Here is a 20,683-nt window from a genome sequence, read left to right as displayed (position 1 = left end):
TTTTGTTTTCTTGTCCGCAGCTTGATATCCAATATTGCATCGCATGACAGCCAAGACCTCGTCTGGTTGACCATATTCCATAATTTTGAACTTTCTTTTTGTGTTATCCATGGCCGTCCCAGCACGACTCTACTCTGTGTGGTCGGCGATGTAACACGTTAAACTGTTTGAATGTTCACCTTTAGAAAAAGAAGTAGCAGAAGAGCAAAAGTCAAATTTTATATACAAGGCTTGATAATGAATACTGTTTGGAATAGCGTTAATGTTTGAAGCACTGGTTGGAAATCTGGAGCCTGGGTTTGGTCTGATAGATATTACTTACATAAACGTAACAAACTCTTGTCTTCTCCAAGCTATCCAGTTCCCAGAAAAGCCCAATGCGAAAAGTAACAATTACGTTCGAGCTCACAAATCATTGACTCATTATCTCTTACAATTTTAGTTGAAGGAGGCTACCGATTATTTCATGGGCAGTAATCGTGATCCGCGCTATAGCCCAGATCATAGAAGCACCTGGAGTGCTGAGAAATGTACCAGTTAGTCTCAAAAATGCATAGTAGGGGTCCAGCCTTTTGTGTTATCGAGAATGAAGCAAGATTATTCAGACATCGCTTCATCTCGCCTTGGCACAGGTGATGGAGAACAGTACGAGGGGCATGGACATGAGGTATAAAGAAACCGGCAAATAAGGCCAACTGGGTATCTCAAATTATATTGAAATATTTGCCAGGGATATGACGGCCAGTGTGTCTTTTGATGCCGACAGTATTAAGTTTAACTGGTGCTTGGTGGCAGCTAAAGGGAGCCTTGTGAGCAGAATAGATCATGTAGATTTCTCAAAGAGCGATGGGCGAAAAATAGAAGCTATACTTCGTACGCTCATTCTAAACCAGATGATTCTGCAGAAATAGAACGCGTGGGGAGAAGTTGAGCACATAACAGCATAAATTAAAAGGCTTCCATTGCACCACATTATTTAAAATCCCCTCCTACCCCCGGCTTGGATACCTAGGTTCAACCTGTTCCTCGAGCTCGGCAAACATAAAATTAATGAAGCAGCGAGTATCAACGCCATGTGTTTGGACAAGGCGCTGGGAACTCTCGTGTACGTCATAAAACCGGTCAAGGCTTGCGTCGAGAAAATACGTAATATGTAAAGGGCAGGATTTAGAGTGATAGTGCCGGGGCACTAATCATGCTCGAAGGGTGTTGGGCACATATCCAGATTCTTTGGCTTTCAGAGGACCCTTTCGGCATTGTGAAGGTGTTTTGGGATCGCCAGGTTGAAAGGCAAACGGAAAATTCCATCTTCCATCGCCGGAATCTATAACCTATATAGTGTTATTGACATCAAAGTTGGGAGCCAGTGGTATATCTAAGGGACAAAGGTGTAAATTGCTATGATCCCCAGGGCTGAGTCGATAATCCCTGCACATATTCGTCTCTAAACCACATCCTATCACCCTATTCGGATTCGAATTGACTCTAACCCTAAATCTCGCCAGTGGTCTAATTTGGGCCAAGCAAGAACAGAACACCAGTTAAAACGTGATTCTTTTTAAGTTCGTTCATATCCTCTATGCCTTGTTTCTTCATTTAAACTAAACCAGCCCCGTATATACGAATCGCTGCTGTCGACTCAGCTAGTGATGTAGAATAAAATCCAACATGCCTCGCTATAGAAGAACTGAAGATCTTGACACCTCGATAGTTTTGCGGGGTTGACTTCTAGGTTCGCCGGATCCTTTGGTTATATTGCAATGCACTTTTTCATTTATTCTCGTTCTCATCTTTCTCTCGAAATATTCTATCTACCTCCAATTTCTGATGACTAGCGATCATTTGTGGACCCAACACCAGCAACTTCTGGCACTCTGTCGATAGGTCAAGCTGTTTTAAACAGCGTTCAATTTCTGACTGCTGACCTCTCCTCTGTCCCTACTCTGCAACCTTCGTCTCCATGATCTTTTTCCTCTCCATTTCTCTGCCGAGTCCTCTTCCTCCCCTTCAATCCATATTCACTCACTCTTAATATGCACAACGTGCTCACCGCAACCACAATCTCACCGTGCCATTATCGCACTCTGACTCTTTCCACTTACTTGCACGTCGACTTCGTCCAGGACTCCTCATATCTATGTTCTTCGGCTCAAAACACCCCTACGCTTTATCTCCTTCATTCTCACTTTTCTCTCTCTGACTTCACGACGCAGATCCTGTTCCATGTTTCGGTATCTTCTCCGCTATCAAACACTACCGAACGCTTCTTGATACATAAGCTCAACTTCTCACGTCCACTTTACAAGAACCAAGCACCCACCATCGCATCACTCTTCTCTCTATTTGAAGAAAGACTCTCTCTCACTCAAAATATTCAGCTAACTGTTTACTCCCTGGTATACATTCCTCTGACACCCCCATCATATTCACCATGGGCTACGCACCAAAAGAAGGCCAAATGGCCTGTGACAAAAAGCACATGACCTTGTACACCGCTGAACTGAAGGATTTTCGCACAATGTGCCTCAATATCCTTGCCACTCATGAGTCTACTATTCTCGAAACCCTCTGGACAGAGGCTGACGGGCCTGGGAAAGAACCTACCACAGATACCGAAAAGGCCCAGCTCAGACTGGTCACCAAGGTCAGCTTCACCAAAGGAAAGCCCGACTTCCCTCCACCCTTCACACGTCTCAGCGATGAGCTTGTCTATCTCGCTACTAAACACCTCAAAGCTATCGACCGCGGTCGTAATTACCCCTACGACTTCCACCTACGCGGCGATATCCACGAAGACCGTGTACCATCAGGCATATCCCCTATCGTCTGGGCCCATGGACTGCCATTTTTCCCTGTGTATAAAGGCTACTACGTGCTTTGCGGGCGCGCTCACGCTGACTGGGTCGGCTGGCTGCTGCGGGCTCGTAGCCACAAGATTATGATAGTGCATCCAGTCTGGACGATTGGACCGGTAGTGGCACCTGGGTCGGCTGTTGCACTAGGGCGCACAGTAGAGCGCCAGATGGTGTTGCATGTATCTGGTAGCGCAAAAGATGTGGACCGGCGTTGGGAGAAGGCTCAGACAGCGCGTGACATCGTCTCTAGGGCGCATACTTGCGGCTCTGTGGTTCCAAAGAGCCCGACAGGTGGGTTCATCATCGCGCCAATCTACCAAATTCAGGGCTACCATGTGCGCTGTGGGCCAAATGATACGGCGTTGGGGAGGAGTGTGGAGATTGGACGGAGGACGTTGATGGATCGTGGAGTACGGGACTTCGACTATGATGCGTCGCTGAAGAGGCCATATGAGAATGAAGGTGATCCGGCGGCTTTTATGGAAGATGACGAGGACAATGATGAGGACAGCAACAAAAATTCGAGCGAGTTAGGAGATTGGGACAAAGATGATGAGTTATTCGTCATGGAGTCGGAGCAGAGCGCGGAAACTGGGGAGATCGTGGAAGAGCCTCCTCGAAGGAAAGCAAAAGATGCCCTTTCAGTGATTGCTACTTCTGTTGGCAAGAAAAATTCCGAGGCATACATAGAGACTCCAGCTGTATGCACCGGCAATTTTAATGCTAAAATAGCTCTTCAGCGGTTGAAAGATATCACGGCTACCATCAGTATGAAGCGTCCAGCGGAGACCAGTGACGCCCCAAGCACCAAGGTATGCCGGATCAAGACCACGGCTTTGGGTATCACCGCTGTCAAAGAAATAGCCAGTGCCGGAAGTTTCATTTCCAATGAAGATATCAAAGCCGAAACCTAGGACCCAAACAAGGCCAATCTCAACACGACCATAAAGACAGCAACCCTTTACCCAACCGGCCCATGTCCACCTGCGGATTGAAAGACACCAAGGGGAAACAAACAAATGCGGGAGACATAGCGGCAATCTGAAGCAAAAAAAAAAAAAGACCAAGTGCCTCCTTGGTAATCAAATATCTTCCTACAAGCCATCTTCTCAAGCCCCACGTAAAGCTTATACGCGTCCTCTTTCCGGTACCTCGTTCATGTTCCTTCTCCTTTCGACCCCAATTTGCCCATTTTCTTGCTTGCCCTCGCTTTGATCGCCTGCACTCCTGCATGGCTGGGTATCATACCCAGTAGACTACGTATCATGGCGTCTTGCGTAAAGGTTTTATTCATTTATGCGTATGCCTGTCACATCCGCTTTTCGTTTTAGGGTTCCCGGTTGACGATTCGCACATCCGGTCCTGCATACACGCTTTTTTCCTGTCCCGTTGACTGAAAGCGATAGCACGACTAGCACTCCTTGACAATTCCTTATTTGCAGTTGAAATATACGTACTCCATTTTAAGTTTACCCATTTACACCTCCCTCAGTCTTTAAAAAAATACTCGGAATGCATGCTTGGTGTGGAATCAGGTTATAATTTAGTATTCGTTGAAAAAAAAATGATGTAATCTAGTTCAGCCTAACCAGTAAGCCAAAAAGAAGCAAAATGAACCCGGCAAAAACACCCTGGTATGGCAATGGCAGATTGAACAAGCCAAGATAATGATATTGGAACGCAGGATTTATGAGGGCGAAAAAAGCTCCATATCATGGAATAAACTCCGGTAATCTCCGTTCTACATATGCTAGGTGAGGCGGCTGAACTGATTAAGCAAATTGTATGAGCAAGTGGTGATTGAGGAATGGCCAACACCAGGAGAGCAAAAGTGCAGTAATGAAATGAGAATCAGATCAATCCGTAAAAGATGGATGAAATGCAGCTCAGTCTGGTCTTGGTCGGTCAGATGCCGGAAATGGGGAGGTCTGCATGAAACAGGACACAGGAGATCGTGAGAGAAAATGCTTGCGGGCGAGTGATTGCAAGAAAAAAGAAAAGAAAAGAAAGAAAAAGAAATTTGGAAAGTCGTGAGATCATGAGATCGTGCGTATGGAGATAAGAATGAAGACCAGCTATTTTTCCTTGGTCTGGAAAAGGGCACACTGGGCACAGGGGGGCTCATGGCATAGGTGCTTGATCTCATGTTGAGGCGAGTTGGTTTGGGGGTGTCAGCGATCCAGCACTGACAGAAAATATTCAGCAACCAGGTCCTATAGGAAGGGTAAAGCAGGCTTCCTCGAGAGGTTTAGACCATCGACTCCTTAATCAAGAGTAGGTCGGCCCTCACATCACTATGCAGCCACCACTTTGAGCACGGCGCCGTCGGCCACCTAGGGCTGAAACGCTGTAATCATTTTCATCATCTTCATCGGCATTATAGAGCCTTTCTGCCTCCCGGGCACGGCGTCGTCGCCGCCGCGCACCAGCACCGGCGGCACCAGCTTCTTCCGTGGCCATCATGTAGTCAGCCCATTTGCGGTCAAGACGAGTCGCTGCGGCGAGATCCCCACGAAGGACGCGCTTTGTGTGTTCGTCGACCGTCATCTGCCAGCCATAGAAGCATTTGAGCTGAATGATCTCACTAGGATAAGTGAGTGATGGGGATGGCGTCGAGGCTGGCGTGACAAAGGTTGTGGTCATCGGGGATGAGCCGAGATCCGATGAAGTTTGTGTCACGGTCACGACTGCTGTAGTCATAGGTTTGCGAGCACGGGGAATATATGCGTTGCTAGACAAGACCTCTTTCACCCCGGCCCAAGTGACATTGGCGCAGTCAAACACGACCAGCCGTAGCCCAACTTTCGGAAAATCCTCCCCATAGCCACGCTTACGGATACGAAAGCTTGCCTCCATCAGCGTGAGATCCGAGACCCGGGTATTGTCCATCTCAACGGAGCGCAACTTGGAGCAGTTTTTCATCACTTGCAACATGCCACTGTCCCCCATGGATTCACAGTAGCTGATATTCAGATGCTCGAGAGAGTCGTGACATGGCGACTTGGCGAGTGTGGTGAGGACGCTGTTGGTCAGCTGCTCCAGATCTTCCAATTCCAAGTGAGAGAGTAAAGGCGTGGTCTGAATCAGATCGATGATGGAATTGTCGGTCAATCTTGAGCATTGGGAGATCTGGAGACCTTCCAGTCTGGGAACATTATAGGCCAAACTCTTCAAGCCCTCGTCTGTCACATCGGAGCAATGATGGATATCCAAGTGTCGAAGCCGGCGAGGGGGCACAATAGGACGGTCTGTCAGCACATCCAGATCTGGGTCTTGGCCATGCATCATGATTTTAAGTGCTTCGTCGGTGAGGTCAGTGCGGCTCATCACCAGTCGCTCCAGGCCGTTCTGCTCGAAAAGGGTTAACGCAAAATCCTCCCGGTCGAATCCTCGAATTTCGCTGGCACGTAAATCCGTCAATCGGCTACAAGATTTAACAATGTCGAGAAGTCCTGGCGTTGTCACGTTGGTACACCACGATATATTCAACGTCGCCAATTGCGGGCAGGATTTGGCAATCACTCGCATAGCTGAGTTCGACACGCTCCTCAGTCCCGAGACGTTGATGTATTCCAAACGAGGGTTCCGGAGGAGGAAGAAATGCATCGATTTCTTGTCGATGTGACAACCTTCCAGCGAGAAATTGACAAGGTTCCGACAGAGGTCCGAGATACGGTCGGCATCAGCTGGCCACTTGCCGCGCATTTGGATACAACCACGCAGGTTGAGGTCACGCACAAAGGGTCCGCCCGAGGTGATCAGTTTGACCAGCACATCGCTGGGAATCTTGGAGTAGTACTCTGCCGTATCGACCTTGGTCCATAGCTGTCCATCATAGCACATCTCATTCCACAATTTCGACACTGCGGCGCACCGCACAATCTCGCGCGGAGTGAGATACCGGAAAATCTCCATCTTCAATTCGCGAGGCATGTCACCCCAGAAGTCCAGCGTCCGGGCTCGCTGTACATCTGGCGGGGCCAGGTCTGTCTCCACCGCCTCTCCCTCCAGGGGAGTGCCATCGCGCGGCGACCCACGAGAGGCAGGTCGGAGATCCAAGGGCAAAGGAACCGTCCGCGTCGCGTTCGGGGTATCGGGGCCCACCAGACGAATGCGAGGGTTGCTGTTTGGGGACTGGCCCCCGGAGCCCGTACCGCCCGGGGTGGCAGGTTGCGGGTTGAGGCCTCCATAGAGTTGCGATGAGCTGCCGTTGCCCAAGCATGGGGAATATGCCGCGGACGATAAGGACACGCACGATAAGGAGGCCTTGTGGTCCCGCCGATAACCGGTTGACGCCGATCGCCCGCGGCGGGTCAACGTTGGACTCGACGACATGCGCTGGAGATTCTGAAGCAACTTCTGACGGCCCTTCAGTTTGTGTGGCTGCTCGAGGGGAATTTGCCCCGTCGATGAGATCGGACTCGCCGGCGAGAGCCCGGGCGAGGGCAAGATCTCATCGGTGGTTGGGGCGGCCATGATGTGAGCTTTGGTGGGAGGGGCAAAGGTCAAGGGCGGGGGGAAGAGAGTTCGATAAGAGGGAATCTCTCGGAATGAGAGCGGCCGAAGTAGATCAGATCGCAGAGGAACCCGAGGCGCAAGACTGCGAGGACGTTTAGATGACCATAGTGACTGGGCGAGAAAACCACGTCCAAGGGCGTTGTTATGTCGCAGCTAGGAGACAAAAAAAAGAGAGGGAAGGGTGGAGGGGGAGGGAAAGAAAGAGGAGGGACCGAGCACAGCGTACAGACCGAGTACAGGGAGGAGATTCGGGGGCCCACGGCGAGAGGAACCGTGGCACTCGCCGACGTCGACCGGCGGGACTGGGGCCAAGTGACGTTGGACGTGAACCGAGCGGGCCGAAGGAGGGAGAAGAGAGAGAGAGAGGTAGAGGGAGAAACAGGGAAGAGCAGAAAGACGAACGAGGAAGAAGACGAGCAAAACGAGGAAGACACCTGACGAGGACGAGGATAAGCAGACGAGCAGACCACGATAAGACGAGAAAGTACCCAAGACTATTTGCGATACATTCCACCGTACGGGCCGCCGTGACCGTCCAACACTGGCCATCGAGTACTGCGAAGTACCCGATACCGAACAGCAGCAGACTCCGGATGCTGCCATGCGGCCATACGGCCGTGGTTGAGACCGTCTTCCGTCGACTTCGCTCTCTTTCACGCTACGACTCGACGACAAATAATTCTAATCCGAGCAGGATCATTCGCCTGGACCAACTACACCACCCCATCCTATACGGATGGTCACGGTCACGTCCACCGTCAGCCTGGTCTCTTTTCCCTTCGCCTCTTGTTTCTTGCACTCCAACCGACTCCAAGGCCCAAGTGCAAGCCCCAAACCTCGCCCAATCAACCGAATCGCACTAGAAATCAACAGACCGACAGACTAATCGGTGCCCCCTCGCACGCAAGTCGGCTTATCACTCGTGGCACAGACCGACCCACGCGAACTTGTCGGCTGACGACGCCGTCAAAGATCCACGAAACCGCAGAATCACCCAGCTGCATAGTCTTTCTTTTTCGGTCCCCTTCTCAAAGTGGCCATTCACACCTCCCTTTTGCTCTGGACTCGCCACGCCAGTAATGCGCGCGTGCATGCGAGAACGAGAGGGTGGGGGGAGGAGAGAAGAACCCCCCTCGGGGATCGCCATCCAGAGACAAGCGACTCGTTCCTGAACGGTAACATCCCACCGCCATTGGCCGAGGCCCACCATCCGCGCATCGGGCATCGGGGCGGGGCCCTGCGGGGGAGAGAAGAGGCGTGGACCCGTGGTACCAACGGAAGAGTGAATGCCCGGGTGGAGGCGACGAGACACCTGAGAACCTGAGTAATGAGAAATGACCTGATAAGACCCCAAGGAGAGACACATACACAAGGCGCGAGCACGACCAAGCATTTCGTGCGAATCGTCTGAATCACAAGGACGATCCAGCGAAGCCCCCGTGCTCAGTCGTGGGCGTGGCCTACCGGAGGACTCATTCGTCGGCCGTTAATTCCCCGAGTCTCGCCCGTCTAACACAGAGGACGGGACGCGTGAGAAACCCCGGCCCTCTCTCCTCCCTGGGGGTTAGTCCAGAGCTAACGAGGATACTCGTGGCCAAATTGACGCGAAGACGCCCTGATCCACTTGGTCTAGACTGTTTAGGCCAAGGGACGTCGGAAACGAGTCGTGGAACAAAAGAAGCATCCAGGCTAAAAAACTAGCGCCAATCCCCCACACTCCGCGGGAAGCTACTCTCCTTACCACTGAATGCGCCTGTCAACCCCCGGAAGCGATGGACGGCCGTTTCCGCAATGGAAGCGTATGTAGATTTCTTTCTGATATGCAGGATGGATCTTTCTAAATACACCAATGGGGAAGTGAAGAAAAAAAATATAGGGAAGAAAGAAAAGAGCAGGTGATGCAATAGAGGTCTCCCCAGACGAACATTGTGAGCTCTGTCAACGAGACGACCTGTGGAAGACACAAGAGACGCTAGACGATGATGATCTTTTGTGCATGAAAACAACCTGGTCTCGTTCGGGGCCACTCAGGGTTTCTTTTTCTTGGAGAAAATGCGGGGGCAGGGGAAATGGAGGAAATGGAAACATAGAAAACAAATGATGATACCCTAAATAAATATCCCCAGTCCGCATCATATCACACATCAAGCAGTAAAAAATTATATCAAAAACGTCATGGGGTATCGTGTTTTTCTTTTTCCAATCATCAATTAAAAGGGGGCAAATGGGGGGAGAAGGAGGGAGAGGAGATGAGAAGGATGAAAGGGGAAAGAAAAGAGTAGGACGTCAAAGTCATCTCAGGTTTCATTCATCCAGGGATGTTCGAGCACCTCGGTGATGGTCAGGCGGTTATCGACGTCGCGGTCGAGCATCTTGCGCACCAGATCAATACACGCTTCGGAAAATGGGAGGAAAGGGATGCGCAGTGGGTGGTCAAGGATCTCATCGACATTGTAGAACGGGTTCTCCTTGTAGACAATGGTGTAGAGCAAGATTCCAAGGGCCCAAATGTCCTGTTCCTTACCACGGTAGGACTTGCCTTGCAGTACCTCCGGGGCAGCATAGTCTAATTATCCCGGGATTATGGTTAGAGATGGGACGGTAGCACAAGACAAGCAGACACAAGAACAAAATCATAAAGCTTACCAATCGTGCCCACAAAGACATCAAACGGCCCGTTCTTGATATAGGCCGCACTGCCAAAGTCGATCAACTTGATCCGTCCATCACCGTCGAGAACGACGTTTTCATCTTTGATGTCACGATGCACCACGAGAGCCTTCGTATGGAGGTGGTGGATGGCACTGGCAACCTGCTTGAAGATATTCCGGCATTCAGACTCGTCCATGTTGGCCTTGAGCTCGATATAGTCGAACAGGTCCATCCCTGGCAGACCGTGCGGGATCATCTCGATATAGTAGTTGATGTCGTCCTCAAAAAAACCTTCCATCTCCACGATGTTGGGGTGTTTGTATCCGTCGCGACGGAGAAAATCCAAAACATGAATCTCGAGCGGCACCGTGCCCAGTCGGCGATCGCGAGTCCATGTATCCACCAAAATCCGCTTCTTCGTGACATACTTCAAGACCATTTTCTTATTCGGTTGCCTCTTCAGACGTGCTAGCTTTACCTGCCCATAGGCGCCCTGTCCCATTTCCTCTAAAATCACATAGTCGTTAATCGTTCGCTTCAGTGGCGTTTCTTTGGCATTGGCTGCTTTCACTTCAGGAACTGGTTGCACGGGTCGGTCAGTGAGCGGTTCGGAGGCTGCCTCGCTGAGCTGCTGACTGAGTGTCGAGCTCAGAGATTTGACCTCAACCGACGACTTGCTTGCATCGGAGGGTTTTGTACCAGGGGGGATGTCCAACGGCTGATCCGCTCCAGAAGCAGGTGTGGCGGTAGTGGGCTTCGAGGGGGGGAATGGAGACGAAAGGTTAGTGGCAGGGCCAGCAGCGTGGATCTGTCGAGAATATGTAATCCACAATGCATAGACCAGCTCTGTCACAGCGATCGTATCGTCGCTGTCATCTGAGTCGCTGGCTCGCTCCTCCGACTTCTCCAGGGGTTCCTTGGTGAAGAAAGTGCCGCTTTTGACAACACGCAGTTGGACATCGACCACGATGGTGGAACCGTCCCGATGTTTAGCCAGCAGACCGCTAGGTTCGGTAAAGACCGAAGCTGCATTGGCCTTTCCATCACGGAGAATGGACAGGGTCCGCGCCCGGCGGAAACTATGCTCTGGGATCACGATGCCATCCACCAATGGCACGTTGTCCTCCTCGGTCAACACATCCAAGATTTCATCGAACCCAGGCACCAGTTCAGTGATATGACGTCCTTCAGGACGCTCCTGGCCAAACAGCGCCGACGAGAAAACGGAATTGGAGCTGATCACGTTCAACGTCGAGGATGAGAGCACCATCATGCCTGCAACATGCGGAAAGCTTGACACCTGCAGGGTACGCCGTTCGTCCGTCCTGCCCACGGTGACGGGAATACACACCCCGGCCGCAGTGAGGGCGGCGAAATGTTTCAAAGTGACGATCTTTTCTAATCCGTTTTCGGGCGAGCTCTCGAGGGACTCGGCGGGCAGGCGAGGTAAGAGTTCGGTTATCGACTGCCCCGTACGAACTACAGATGGACCCCAGATCTTGTCGATGTCTCCCTGGGCCTCAGCCACATGCCAAGAATCATCACAGTGAATGGAGGCAATGTTCTCGGTGATCTCTTCTAAGACCCAAATGAGACCACCACGCTTTTCCATCACCCAAACACTGGCTGAGCCTTTGGTCCCGTTGCGCTTCTGGATCGGCACCACGTCGCCACACAGCAGAACACCCCGCGACTTGTTACCCGGGTGGTTTGCGTTGCGGTTGTTTCGAGTGCTGGATCCGTATCCATCATCGGTCTGCGCTCGTCGAGACTTTTCCCGGGAGGACGGTTTACTGAGTAGCTGCGCAGTAACCCCGTTTCCTAGTCCGCGAAACTTGGGGTTAACCGCTCGGATGTTTGGTCTCTCCGGCTGAAGGGGCGCGCGGGCTGCAGCATCAGTGCTGGGGTCTCGAAGCTTAGCCTCGAGCCACTGCCTGTGCTCTTTCTGTACGACCTCAAGGATGCTAAGTCGGCGGACCTCGGATTGGGTCACCCCAAATATGAGGCAGGAGAGATCATTAGCGGCGAGGATAGTCCATGGGGCCTGGGCTTCGGTCCGAAAGACAGCCTGGGAAACCGGTGTCCATTTGCTGCTGTGGGTATGCAGGGCGGGGGGAATCGGGAATCCCAATCCTATGGTAGAGGAAGCCAGGGAGGTGAAAGGATCGGTGGAGTTGTATGGTTGCGCTAGAGTCTCCATCAGCTTGCTTTTGAGCGACGCGGAGGTCAGGTCTGTGTATGTACGTTTTAAGCTTACGCGCCGGGAGGTCGGAGCCGAAATGAGGTCCTTCCTAGAGTGCGGGATACGATCAGTGGGCACCGGGCTCAACATTTGAGAGCTGTCCGAGGTGGCCTGGGACCCTGGTGGGGGCGGATTTTCCTGAGATGCGTCTCGCGTACTGATTGGAGATGGCCCGCGGTCTGAAAAGGCTCGATCGAAGATATTGTCGCCATTCACGTCCGCCGGTCCGGTGATCGGTCCTCGGGGATGACCGACATTCTCCTCGTCCAGAATATGGGCCCGGGTCAAGAGGTCCATCATGCTCTGGATATCTGTGTCGCCACTCATATTTGCCTGGGCGTTGGCGATGGCCGGATTGCTGGCTGCCCATCCCATCCGGTCGCGCATGAAATCGATGGATCGTTTGAGAATGTTTTGTCGGTTGTGCAGTAACTCCTCCGATTGCTGGGCGAAGGAAAATGAATGAAGGGATTCCAACGGAAATCGATGCAAATCCTCCAGATCTCCGATGCTCTGACCGAGCGGCATATGTCCGGTGGGTGCCCGGGAGGACGAGCTTGAGCGCGGGGTAGGAGATGTACGAGGGAGTGTGGCCATCGGTGTGAGAGACGAGGTTGACAGGTTAGGGAGGGTTAGAACCCGCGACGGCTGATGTTGGCGGATGCGATCCAGCCCAGATGGACCGAGTCCATGGTCATTCTCGAATAATGGGGATCTGCTGAAAATGAGGGTGAATCGGTCAGTCTCCCTCGCTGCCTATCCGACTCTTCTGCTTGCACGGCTTGTCTGCCTGGTCATGCCTTTCTGTCACGGAGAGTGGGGAGGGGGGGGAGGGTGGGAACGGCGGGAAAGAGGCGAGGGGGAACGGGGGAGGAGGAATATGCGGCCCACCTTGAAAGAGGGTCATATCCGGATGACAGACTATCTACCGAGCTTCTCAAGGGGTGGTCGGTGTGCAAGGAAAGTTTTTGGAAGCCCGACGATTCGGACTCGGGGGATTCGGAGAGGGGTCCCAAAGGAGACGACAACGGACTTGGATCGCCTGTGCCGAAAGTGATATGTTCAGATTAGCCTTGTCCGTACAAGATCAGAGAGCCTCTAGAGTCTGCGTATGAGTTGACAATGCCATTCCACGGGACCTTCAGCGGCAATGTGATTTACTCAAGTGATACGCCAGGGGGACGGGTGGTCGGGAAAATGTAGGTCAATCTCCGTGGTCAGATGCATCCCGAAGCATGATTCGCAACACATTTTGGGGTGGATTTTTTTTTATATCTGTTGGATTTTGGTTTCGTGGGAGTGGGGGAGGGTTGCATGCCCCTCCGTGGTGTCCGTTGAAACAGGATGTCCATACAGGATCTCTTTCAGGTTGGTTCGTCGTTTCGCGTTTTCCACTTTCGAGAATTCCTGGGCGCTTTCCTGCTCCGGTCTCCGGAGGCCGGCGCGTCTTGCGTTCCCCTCGCTCTGGTCGCGAAGGGCCCGTGGCATGTGAAACAAGGCGGGCAAAGAAAGCATGTGCACGGGACTTACCATCTGGATTGTAAGCTGACCCCATATCGACCAGGTTCCAAGTCCGAAGAGGCAATGCGGCTCAAACGCGACGAGCTGAATGCGACATGGAATGAATGGACGGCGGGACGGTCATTCGCTCGAGTCAGCGGGCTGCGACCGGTGGGCGGAGAGAGAGGGGGCAGCTGCCTCGCCAAGCGGCATATGTGGCGTCGCAGGGCACGGGGGAGAGGGGGGGAGGAGAAGGCAGGGCGGAGAGGCAGAAGCAGGGGAGGGTCAAGAAAGAGAAAAGAAAAAACGAGGATACAGCGGGGTTTGGTGGTGGGGAAGTCCTCTTCGAGAGCGCCAGGGGGGCGGGGTGATGTAATGATGGGCCGCGTCGAGGCTGAAGAGGCCGAGTAGAAGCAGAAACGGGGATTCGATCGAGTCAAAGGGTCCAGGGATCAGGGGATTCAAGGCTCGGGCGGCGAGCGGAAGCGCGGAAGCGCGGAGGAATTGACGAGCTGACGAGCTGACGAAACGTGAAGTGAGAGTGAAGAGAGAAGAGTGAAGTAGGAGGACGAAGTTCCTGATCGACCGATCGGCGCCGGAGTTGGTCGGTGGTTTGGGCAGTTTGGACGATGCCGAGTCGTCGTGTCGTTCGACTCGTGATAAGACGCGATAGAAGACTCGCAACTACAGGACAATACGACTTGCACACTCACTCGCTTAGATCATCGCCGAGAGTAACTCCCTCACGAGGAGTACTGTTGCCTATCACTGGTCTGGTCTGGTCTGGTCTGGTCTGGTCTGGTGGTCTTCTTCTTCTTCTTCTTCTTCTTCTTCTTCTTCTTCTTCTTCTTCTTCTTCTTCTTCTTCTTCTTCCTCCTCTTCCTCCTCTTCCTCTTCCTCTTCCTCTCCAGTCGTCTCTCCCAATCCCCCAAAGAGTAGATCCTTGGACAACCAGGAGACTCGTCACGGTGAAAAGCGCCTGCAGCGACAGAGTACATCTGCTGCTCTCACGCACATACCTCTTTTCTCCACTCTCTCCGACATCATCGAAGACCAGGCCCGGTAGCCCGCCCAACATCCCAGCACTGCCCAGTATGCCCCATCAGATCACATCCGCCCATGCCCAATGATCACAGGTGAGCAAAGGCGCTTGTCCCCTCGCCTGGGCCGATCCGAGATTTTTGTGTGTTCCCTCTTTCCCTCTCTCTTTCGTTCTCTTCCGGTGGACCAGCTCTCCACCGCAACCACATCCTGGATGTATTATCGCCCGCGTCTCGGCGAATGAGAGATCTATGAATGCAACCCGGAATTAAGCGAAGTGATCCGGGATCATAACGGATCGTGTATCTCCACCTGCAGCCTGCGACCTGGACCGGAATCAATCTTGCTTTGCCTCGCAGCTCTTCTGCCCCCTCTCCTCCTCATTCCTCCCAAAATTACTCGTTCGCCCTCCCTCCTCCCCTTACCCCCCTTACAGTGGCCCCCGAGCGCCTTGGAGGTTGTGCATCGCCAATTCATTGTGTTCGGCATGGATGCTCGGGTACTCATCCCCGCCATTCCCGAAGAGAGGATGGGCTCGGCTGCCTTTGCTGCGCGGTGACGGCTGTTGTTGAGGTTGTTGCTGCTGCTGCTGCTCCAGGTACCGGGTCTGCTCCGGTGGTGCCGAAACCGAGCTGACGAAGCTGGACAAATTGCGACTGCCTTCCAGCATCCAGGAGAACCCTGCATCCGACAGGGATGGCCGGACGGGCGCCCGGGCGGCCTCCCCGTTGGGGGGCCTCCCGTGGGCGGTGACAAGACTCACCGGCCTGGAGGTCCCACCAGGGCTCGGCCCGGAGCTATCTGCCGGCGAAGATACTCGCCCATCTTGCGGATCCGGCTCAGCCACCTTCTCGTCTTCAGGTCGGCAGACGTTCTCTGCATCGGCTTCGGGTGGTGGCGCAGCCTGGGGATCGTTCTCTACGCGGGCATGTGGGACAGGCGCTACGGGGCTCGGGAGCATGGGGAGCATGGAGTCTTCGAGACAACGGCGGACGGATTCGGCTTGGTCCAGAGCTTGCGTGACGCCGGGGCTCCCGTCCGATCCGGTAGCCACGGCCAATTGAGACCGAAGATCCTGAAGTGAATCACCCAAGGCAATGGCCAACGCCTTGTTGCGTTCCTCTAGGCGAGTGATCTTGCTTTGTAGCCCAAGTTCGGTCGCCGTCGGTCGGTTTGGGGCAGCTTTTGTGCCCATGGTGGACGAGGGTTTGGGATGCAGGGTGGTGCCACGTAAACCCGGTTCGTAATGCATAGTTTGCATATTCCTCCTAGCTTCGGTAACCGCCCCTCGAACAGCTTTGGCGACGCCCCAGGACTCTGTGCGGCGTTGGATGCCTTGCGATACATCTTGGAGGAGTGCTTCCAGGCTCTTGGGACTGCCTCGGGCCGGGGATGAGGTAGAAGAATTGCTTTCACTGCGACTTTTGAAGTCTTCCCAAAGGTGGGCTTTCATGGCAGGGCGCACCCCAGACTGGCTGCGGCGTTTGAAAGACTCCGGGGGCGTCCGGAATACTTGGAAATGATAAAGCTGCCTCTTTCTGCAGTCGGATTTTGTTCCAAATAGAGCGCATCATGCATGAAGGTCGAGGGAGCGTGGGGTTCGGGGGAAGGGTAGCGCAGCAACATGGACAGTGCACTCGAGTAATCTGCCTTGAGCACTAGATCGATCCCAAATGAGCCTCTGCAGCGTCGGCAGAATACATCGATGCCTCGTTCAATGATCAGGGAAGGACTACTAACAGGGCCACCGAATACGAAGTAGCATGGCAATGCATGTGAAATCCACCAGGTCAGACCGTAATCCATGGGCAAAAAGTAAATCCCACATCATAAGCACATCGTCAAAAGGAAACTCTCTTCCAAAGAGAAGGCGCATCCAGCGACTATATCGCCAGTCAGCATCACAGGTATCCCCGGGGCATTTTATTGGAAGGAGGAATTCACGTCAGAAATATTTGGGGTAGCACGTCCACAGTCTCAAGGTGCTCTGCAAGTTCATGATCGATGATCGACAATGCCTCTTGATGAAGATACTGGCAACGATTGACGATTGGAATGACGTCCATCTGTCCATTTGCGGATTTAGTCTCGCCATGTTCATAATATATGCGTGCCGTCTGCATGACGCTGAGAAACAATGTAAACGAATCATGCTCAATGAATTCGGAATCCAGGAGGTCCAGCATGAGACCATCGTCACTATCCACAGAGGTTTGTGCCGGACTATTTATTGGTCGTTGAATCGAGTCTCGGTCGACTACCCACAAAATCGGGGCCACCAATTCGTGCATCCCCTGTCTATAACCCACATCCGGGTTGAGCTTCGAGTAAACAAATAGAATATCGGTCAATTTTGTTTTTGTCACGGGTTCCTGAAAGAAGTGGTTTTCTTGCATGCAGCGGTCGACATCTTGCGAAATCTCGGCACGTAATTGTTCGTCATTGCGTAGGGTTTGCCACGGAGACTGATGAAAACACTTGATTAGCCTGGTCGCCAGTTTAATTCTCTCGGTTGGAGCTAGCTATCTCAAGCTAAAGTTTCCCTACATACCTCTTCATCGTCTGCTAATGGGTCCATTGTTGATTCTAGATCATTCGGGTGTTCGATATACTTGAGGAAGTGGCCGCGAAGTGCGCTATAAGCCTCCCGTGATTCGGCGAGCTTTTGAGACCAGTTTTCCCGGTCAACATTGTCGAAGAGCAGAAAGACCTGCAGGTGGAATGAGTGTTGAACTTATGTCCAGTCGATTGATTCCCACAGACCTTCCAGCAGATCGACCTCAGTCCGTCTCTGCACAGATTTGCTCCTTGCTCCCCTCGAAGGGCCGCCCTGAGATCAGAGGGGTTGGTATTGCCGAGGAACAGAGTCTCCCATCTTTTTCTGTGCGGAGGTAAGTGCTGTGGTTCTTCGCCGGTTGTAGAGTCTTGGGCCCATACCTAGTCTCTTCTATGGTTCGCATTTCGTGGTTGGGGAAGTGGAGGTGAGAAGATGAGGGGAACCCCGATAATGGAATCCGCGGGACGCTCTTATCGCGCTGCTGGCACTCGCCGCATGACAACATGCCGATCTCCGATCTTCGACCTCCGAACTCCAAGCACAAACGCAGCCTTTCAGATGAGGTGAATGGCCCCCTTCCCACGACGATTTCCACCAAAAAAAACCCCTCTTCCAGCTCCCTATTCCATGTCAATGCCACCGACCATCGCTTCATGACCTCAATCCATGTCTGCGGACCTGTTGGCTGAGTTCGGCCAGTGTTCTGGCACTGACCAGACCTCCGCACACCCGCCGCAGTCAGCGCGGCCGCAACCAAATACATTGGGGGGCGGCCTGGATCAATCTGACGATATATTTTTCGGGACGACCTCAGACAGCCTACACAATCTGTCCCAAAACTCCACGCTTGCATCACTGCCGAGCCAGTATGCACCGGTAACTCCACGCCAGGCCCCGAGTTTACAGGCATTCGATTTGCCTCGCCAAGAGGACAGTGATGTGCTGTTCGATGCCACTCTAGACACACCAGCTAGTGACGCCGATGATGACTGGGGCGAATTTGAGGGCCCCGAGGCCACGGCACAACCAAGCCCAGGACCGCCACAGCCCACGGCCGTGATATCAAAAGCCGCCCAAGCTCCCTCCTCTCCTCGGGCTCACGATGAACCACGATTTGCGGGAACGGCTGCATTACTAGGATCTCTGTCCCTGGTGGATCCAATCACACACCCGAATCAGCCTTTCCCCGTTGGTCCGAACAAGCCACAGGCTAGCAATCCTCTCTCCCAGTCAGGATGGGACGACGACTCATTTGGAGATTGGGTGCAATTCGCGGATGCTCAATCCACCAAGCCTTCCTCCGATCATCTGCCAAAGGACAACCAACTCCCCGCACCGTCTTCGAAACCACTGCCAGCTGATGAAAATGACTCCTTTGGAGAATGGGGCGGATTCACCGATGGGCCATCCGCCAATCCTACTACCACCACTAGGGCTAAGGTCCCTCTCAGACACAATCCTCCACAACCAACATGGGAAGATGGCTTTGATACTTGGGACGATTTTACCGACGGACCAGCATTAACTAGGCCCGCCCCGATCTCCCCATCGCCCCAAAGCTTTACTTCCAGCGCCCTGCCCTCCTCCACAGCCGTCCGACCCACGAACATTCCCCCACCCTCCATCCTTCTTGACCTCCTCCTCACTCGACTCCAAACCCTTGCCCAAGAAGCCCAGGCCGCCAAAACCCAGCCCGCTCCTTCCAAAGCCGCAGCAGCCGTCACCATCATTACAACCCTCACTGCTGCAGCGCACATCATCGCCGGTCGTAGCCATCGCTGGAAACGTGACACGCTGCTTGCGAAGAGCATGCGTATTGGTCCAGCCGGTAAGGCCGGCGGCATGAAGCTCAGCGCCGTGAACAAGCATGAGGATGTGAAGGAGGCACAGGACGCAGTGGATGTACTTGGCGCATGGCGTGAGCGGGCTGCGTTGTTCGCAGCTGTGGTACAGTCTGCGGGACGGAAACCAGTGCCTGTGGTTTTGGAACCGGGACAACTGAAGGTCGTCACGGCGCGAGCAGAAGCGGGGGCGCTGAAGGCGGGACATGCATGTGCGTTGTGTGCGCTGAAGCGAGATGAGCGCGTATTACGGCTGGATGAAGAGGTGCAGGATAGTTTTGGAGAGTGGTGGACAGAGCATTGGGGGCATACAGGGTGCCGGGTGTTTTGGGAAGAGAATAAAGAGTCACTTGGGCAGCGGTGAGGTGTGAAACCATTTTGCATGGGAACATACTATACCGAATCACACCAATTTTCCTTCCCTTTTTTTCTCCTTTCTAAGGCATAGCAAGCGGTCCTATTCCCAACAGGGGTTCATGTCCTTGCTGCCTTGCATAATGAAGCTTCAAACCTAGTAACCAGGAATGGAGAGAAAGTTTCCTACCGAAGTTCACGATTAGTGATATAGTTCATCCGAATTTTCAAAATTATGGGGAAATAGAAATCTGATAGATCCTGTTGGGCTCTGAAAAGGCACCAGGTAGTTCGGATTTGCTGAGGGAAGTCATCAATGCTACTAGTTAGACTTATGACAATCCCTCTTTCACGTCACTTGGAATCCTCTCAGATTTCGTCTACAAAGTCTGACGATATATTTAGAAAATCATGGCCGCTACAGTGCATGATCTGATGACCACTTTCAGTGCTCCATCCCTGGGGTTCGGTAACGAACCCACGCTCTGTGGGGGGGGGGAGAAATGGACTTGTGGATTTGTTTGTATTGAATAGCGGTTTTTTAGGAGATGACCCCTGACTACCAGGCTATTGACGAATTTCTGGGGCCGGCGAACTACTTATCCTGAAGCGCACCGACTTCGTCGGTCTTCAAACTGCCATCAATCATTTGAACACTTTACTACAATTGATAATAGATGAAGGCGATGTGATACAGTATTTAATTCTGATCAGAATATCGCTTCGCCTGTTGCTTTGGGTTTCTCTTATGACTCGGCCTTGACCTAGCGCTCCTAGACTCCGGCCATGTTCACTTGTTGGGCTAATAGGAGCAATATCTTCAATAAAAAAAGTTGACTATTAAATAATAGTATCCTCTCTAGAACGGTCGTTTGGGCTAGCAGCTGTAATAGGGTAGATGCAAAACCCACGACTTATTAAGAGAAGTGAATAGTTATTTGAAAGACCCGCGAGTTCTCTAAACAGCCTAACCAGCCGCCTACAACAAGAGCTTTAAGCGTGTAATTTATGATTTATTACTGTACCTAACTAGCCGAGCACCGGTACGCCGACGAATCCTGTTACCCTCGAGCTTTTGTCTTTAATGCGAGAAATCTAGGTATTATGTGATTCTAGGTTTTTA

The 20,683-nt window shown here is 52.6% G+C and overlaps 6 protein-coding genes across 6 annotated transcripts; 2 read left to right on the top strand and 4 right to left on the bottom strand.

The window, feature by feature from the left end:
- Positions 1-2,431: 2,431 nt before the first annotated feature.
- N7462_009151 (uncharacterized protein) lies at positions 2,432-3,769 on the top strand (the record flags this gene model as incomplete). Its single annotated transcript, XM_057080865.1, has 1 exon — positions 2,432-3,769. The coding sequence occupies one exon, from the start codon at positions 2,432-2,434 to the stop codon at positions 3,767-3,769; it is 1,338 nt and encodes a 445-aa protein (XP_056931193.1).
- A 1,372-nt stretch (positions 3,770-5,141) lies between these two features.
- Positions 5,142-7,331, bottom strand: N7462_009150 (F-box domain protein; the record flags this gene model as incomplete). Its single annotated transcript, XM_057080864.1, has 1 exon — positions 5,142-7,331. One exon carries the CDS (start codon positions 7,329-7,331, stop codon positions 5,142-5,144), a length of 2,190 nt encoding a protein of 729 aa, XP_056931192.1.
- A 958-nt stretch (positions 7,332-8,289) lies between these two features.
- On the bottom strand, positions 8,290-8,766 carry N7462_009149 (uncharacterized protein; the record flags this gene model as incomplete). The annotated part of the gene is made up of 2 exons (XM_057080863.1): positions 8,290-8,693; positions 8,742-8,766. 2 exons carry the CDS (start codon positions 8,764-8,766, stop codon positions 8,290-8,292), a joined length of 429 nt encoding a protein of 142 aa, XP_056931191.1.
- A 904-nt stretch (positions 8,767-9,670) lies between these two features.
- On the bottom strand, positions 9,671-13,307 carry N7462_009148 (serine/threonine-protein kinase; the record flags this gene model as incomplete). Its single annotated transcript, XM_057080862.1, has 3 exons — positions 9,671-9,922; positions 10,033-12,982; positions 13,159-13,307. Coding segments are annotated over 3 exons (3,351 nt in total), but the record flags the coding sequence as incomplete, so codon positions are not given.
- Positions 13,308-14,510: 1,203 nt separating this feature from the next.
- On the bottom strand, positions 14,511-17,768 carry N7462_009147 (GTPase-activating protein GYP6; the record flags this gene model as incomplete). The annotated part of the gene is made up of 9 exons (XM_057080861.1): positions 14,511-14,709; positions 14,787-14,852; positions 15,243-16,223; positions 16,274-16,466; positions 16,549-16,691; positions 16,753-17,273; positions 17,360-17,518; positions 17,572-17,689; positions 17,746-17,768. 9 exons carry the CDS (start codon positions 17,766-17,768, stop codon positions 14,511-14,513), a joined length of 2,403 nt encoding a protein of 800 aa, XP_056931189.1.
- Positions 17,769-18,031: 263 nt separating this feature from the next.
- Positions 18,032-19,570, top strand: N7462_009146 (uncharacterized protein; the record flags this gene model as incomplete). The annotated part of the gene is made up of 1 exon (XM_057080860.1): positions 18,032-19,570. One exon carries the CDS (start codon positions 18,032-18,034, stop codon positions 19,568-19,570), a length of 1,539 nt encoding a protein of 512 aa, XP_056931188.1.
- Between the last annotated feature and the right edge of the window lie 1,113 nt (positions 19,571-20,683).

The sequence above is a fragment of the Penicillium macrosclerotiorum genome, assembly GCF_028827735.1.
Source record: "Penicillium macrosclerotiorum strain IBT 26536 chromosome Unknown utg000008l_segment0_segment0, whole genome shotgun sequence".
NCBI lineage: Eukaryota > Fungi > Ascomycota > Eurotiomycetes > Eurotiales > Aspergillaceae > Penicillium > Penicillium macrosclerotiorum.
This window is presented reverse-complemented; position numbering and strand designations above follow the sequence as displayed.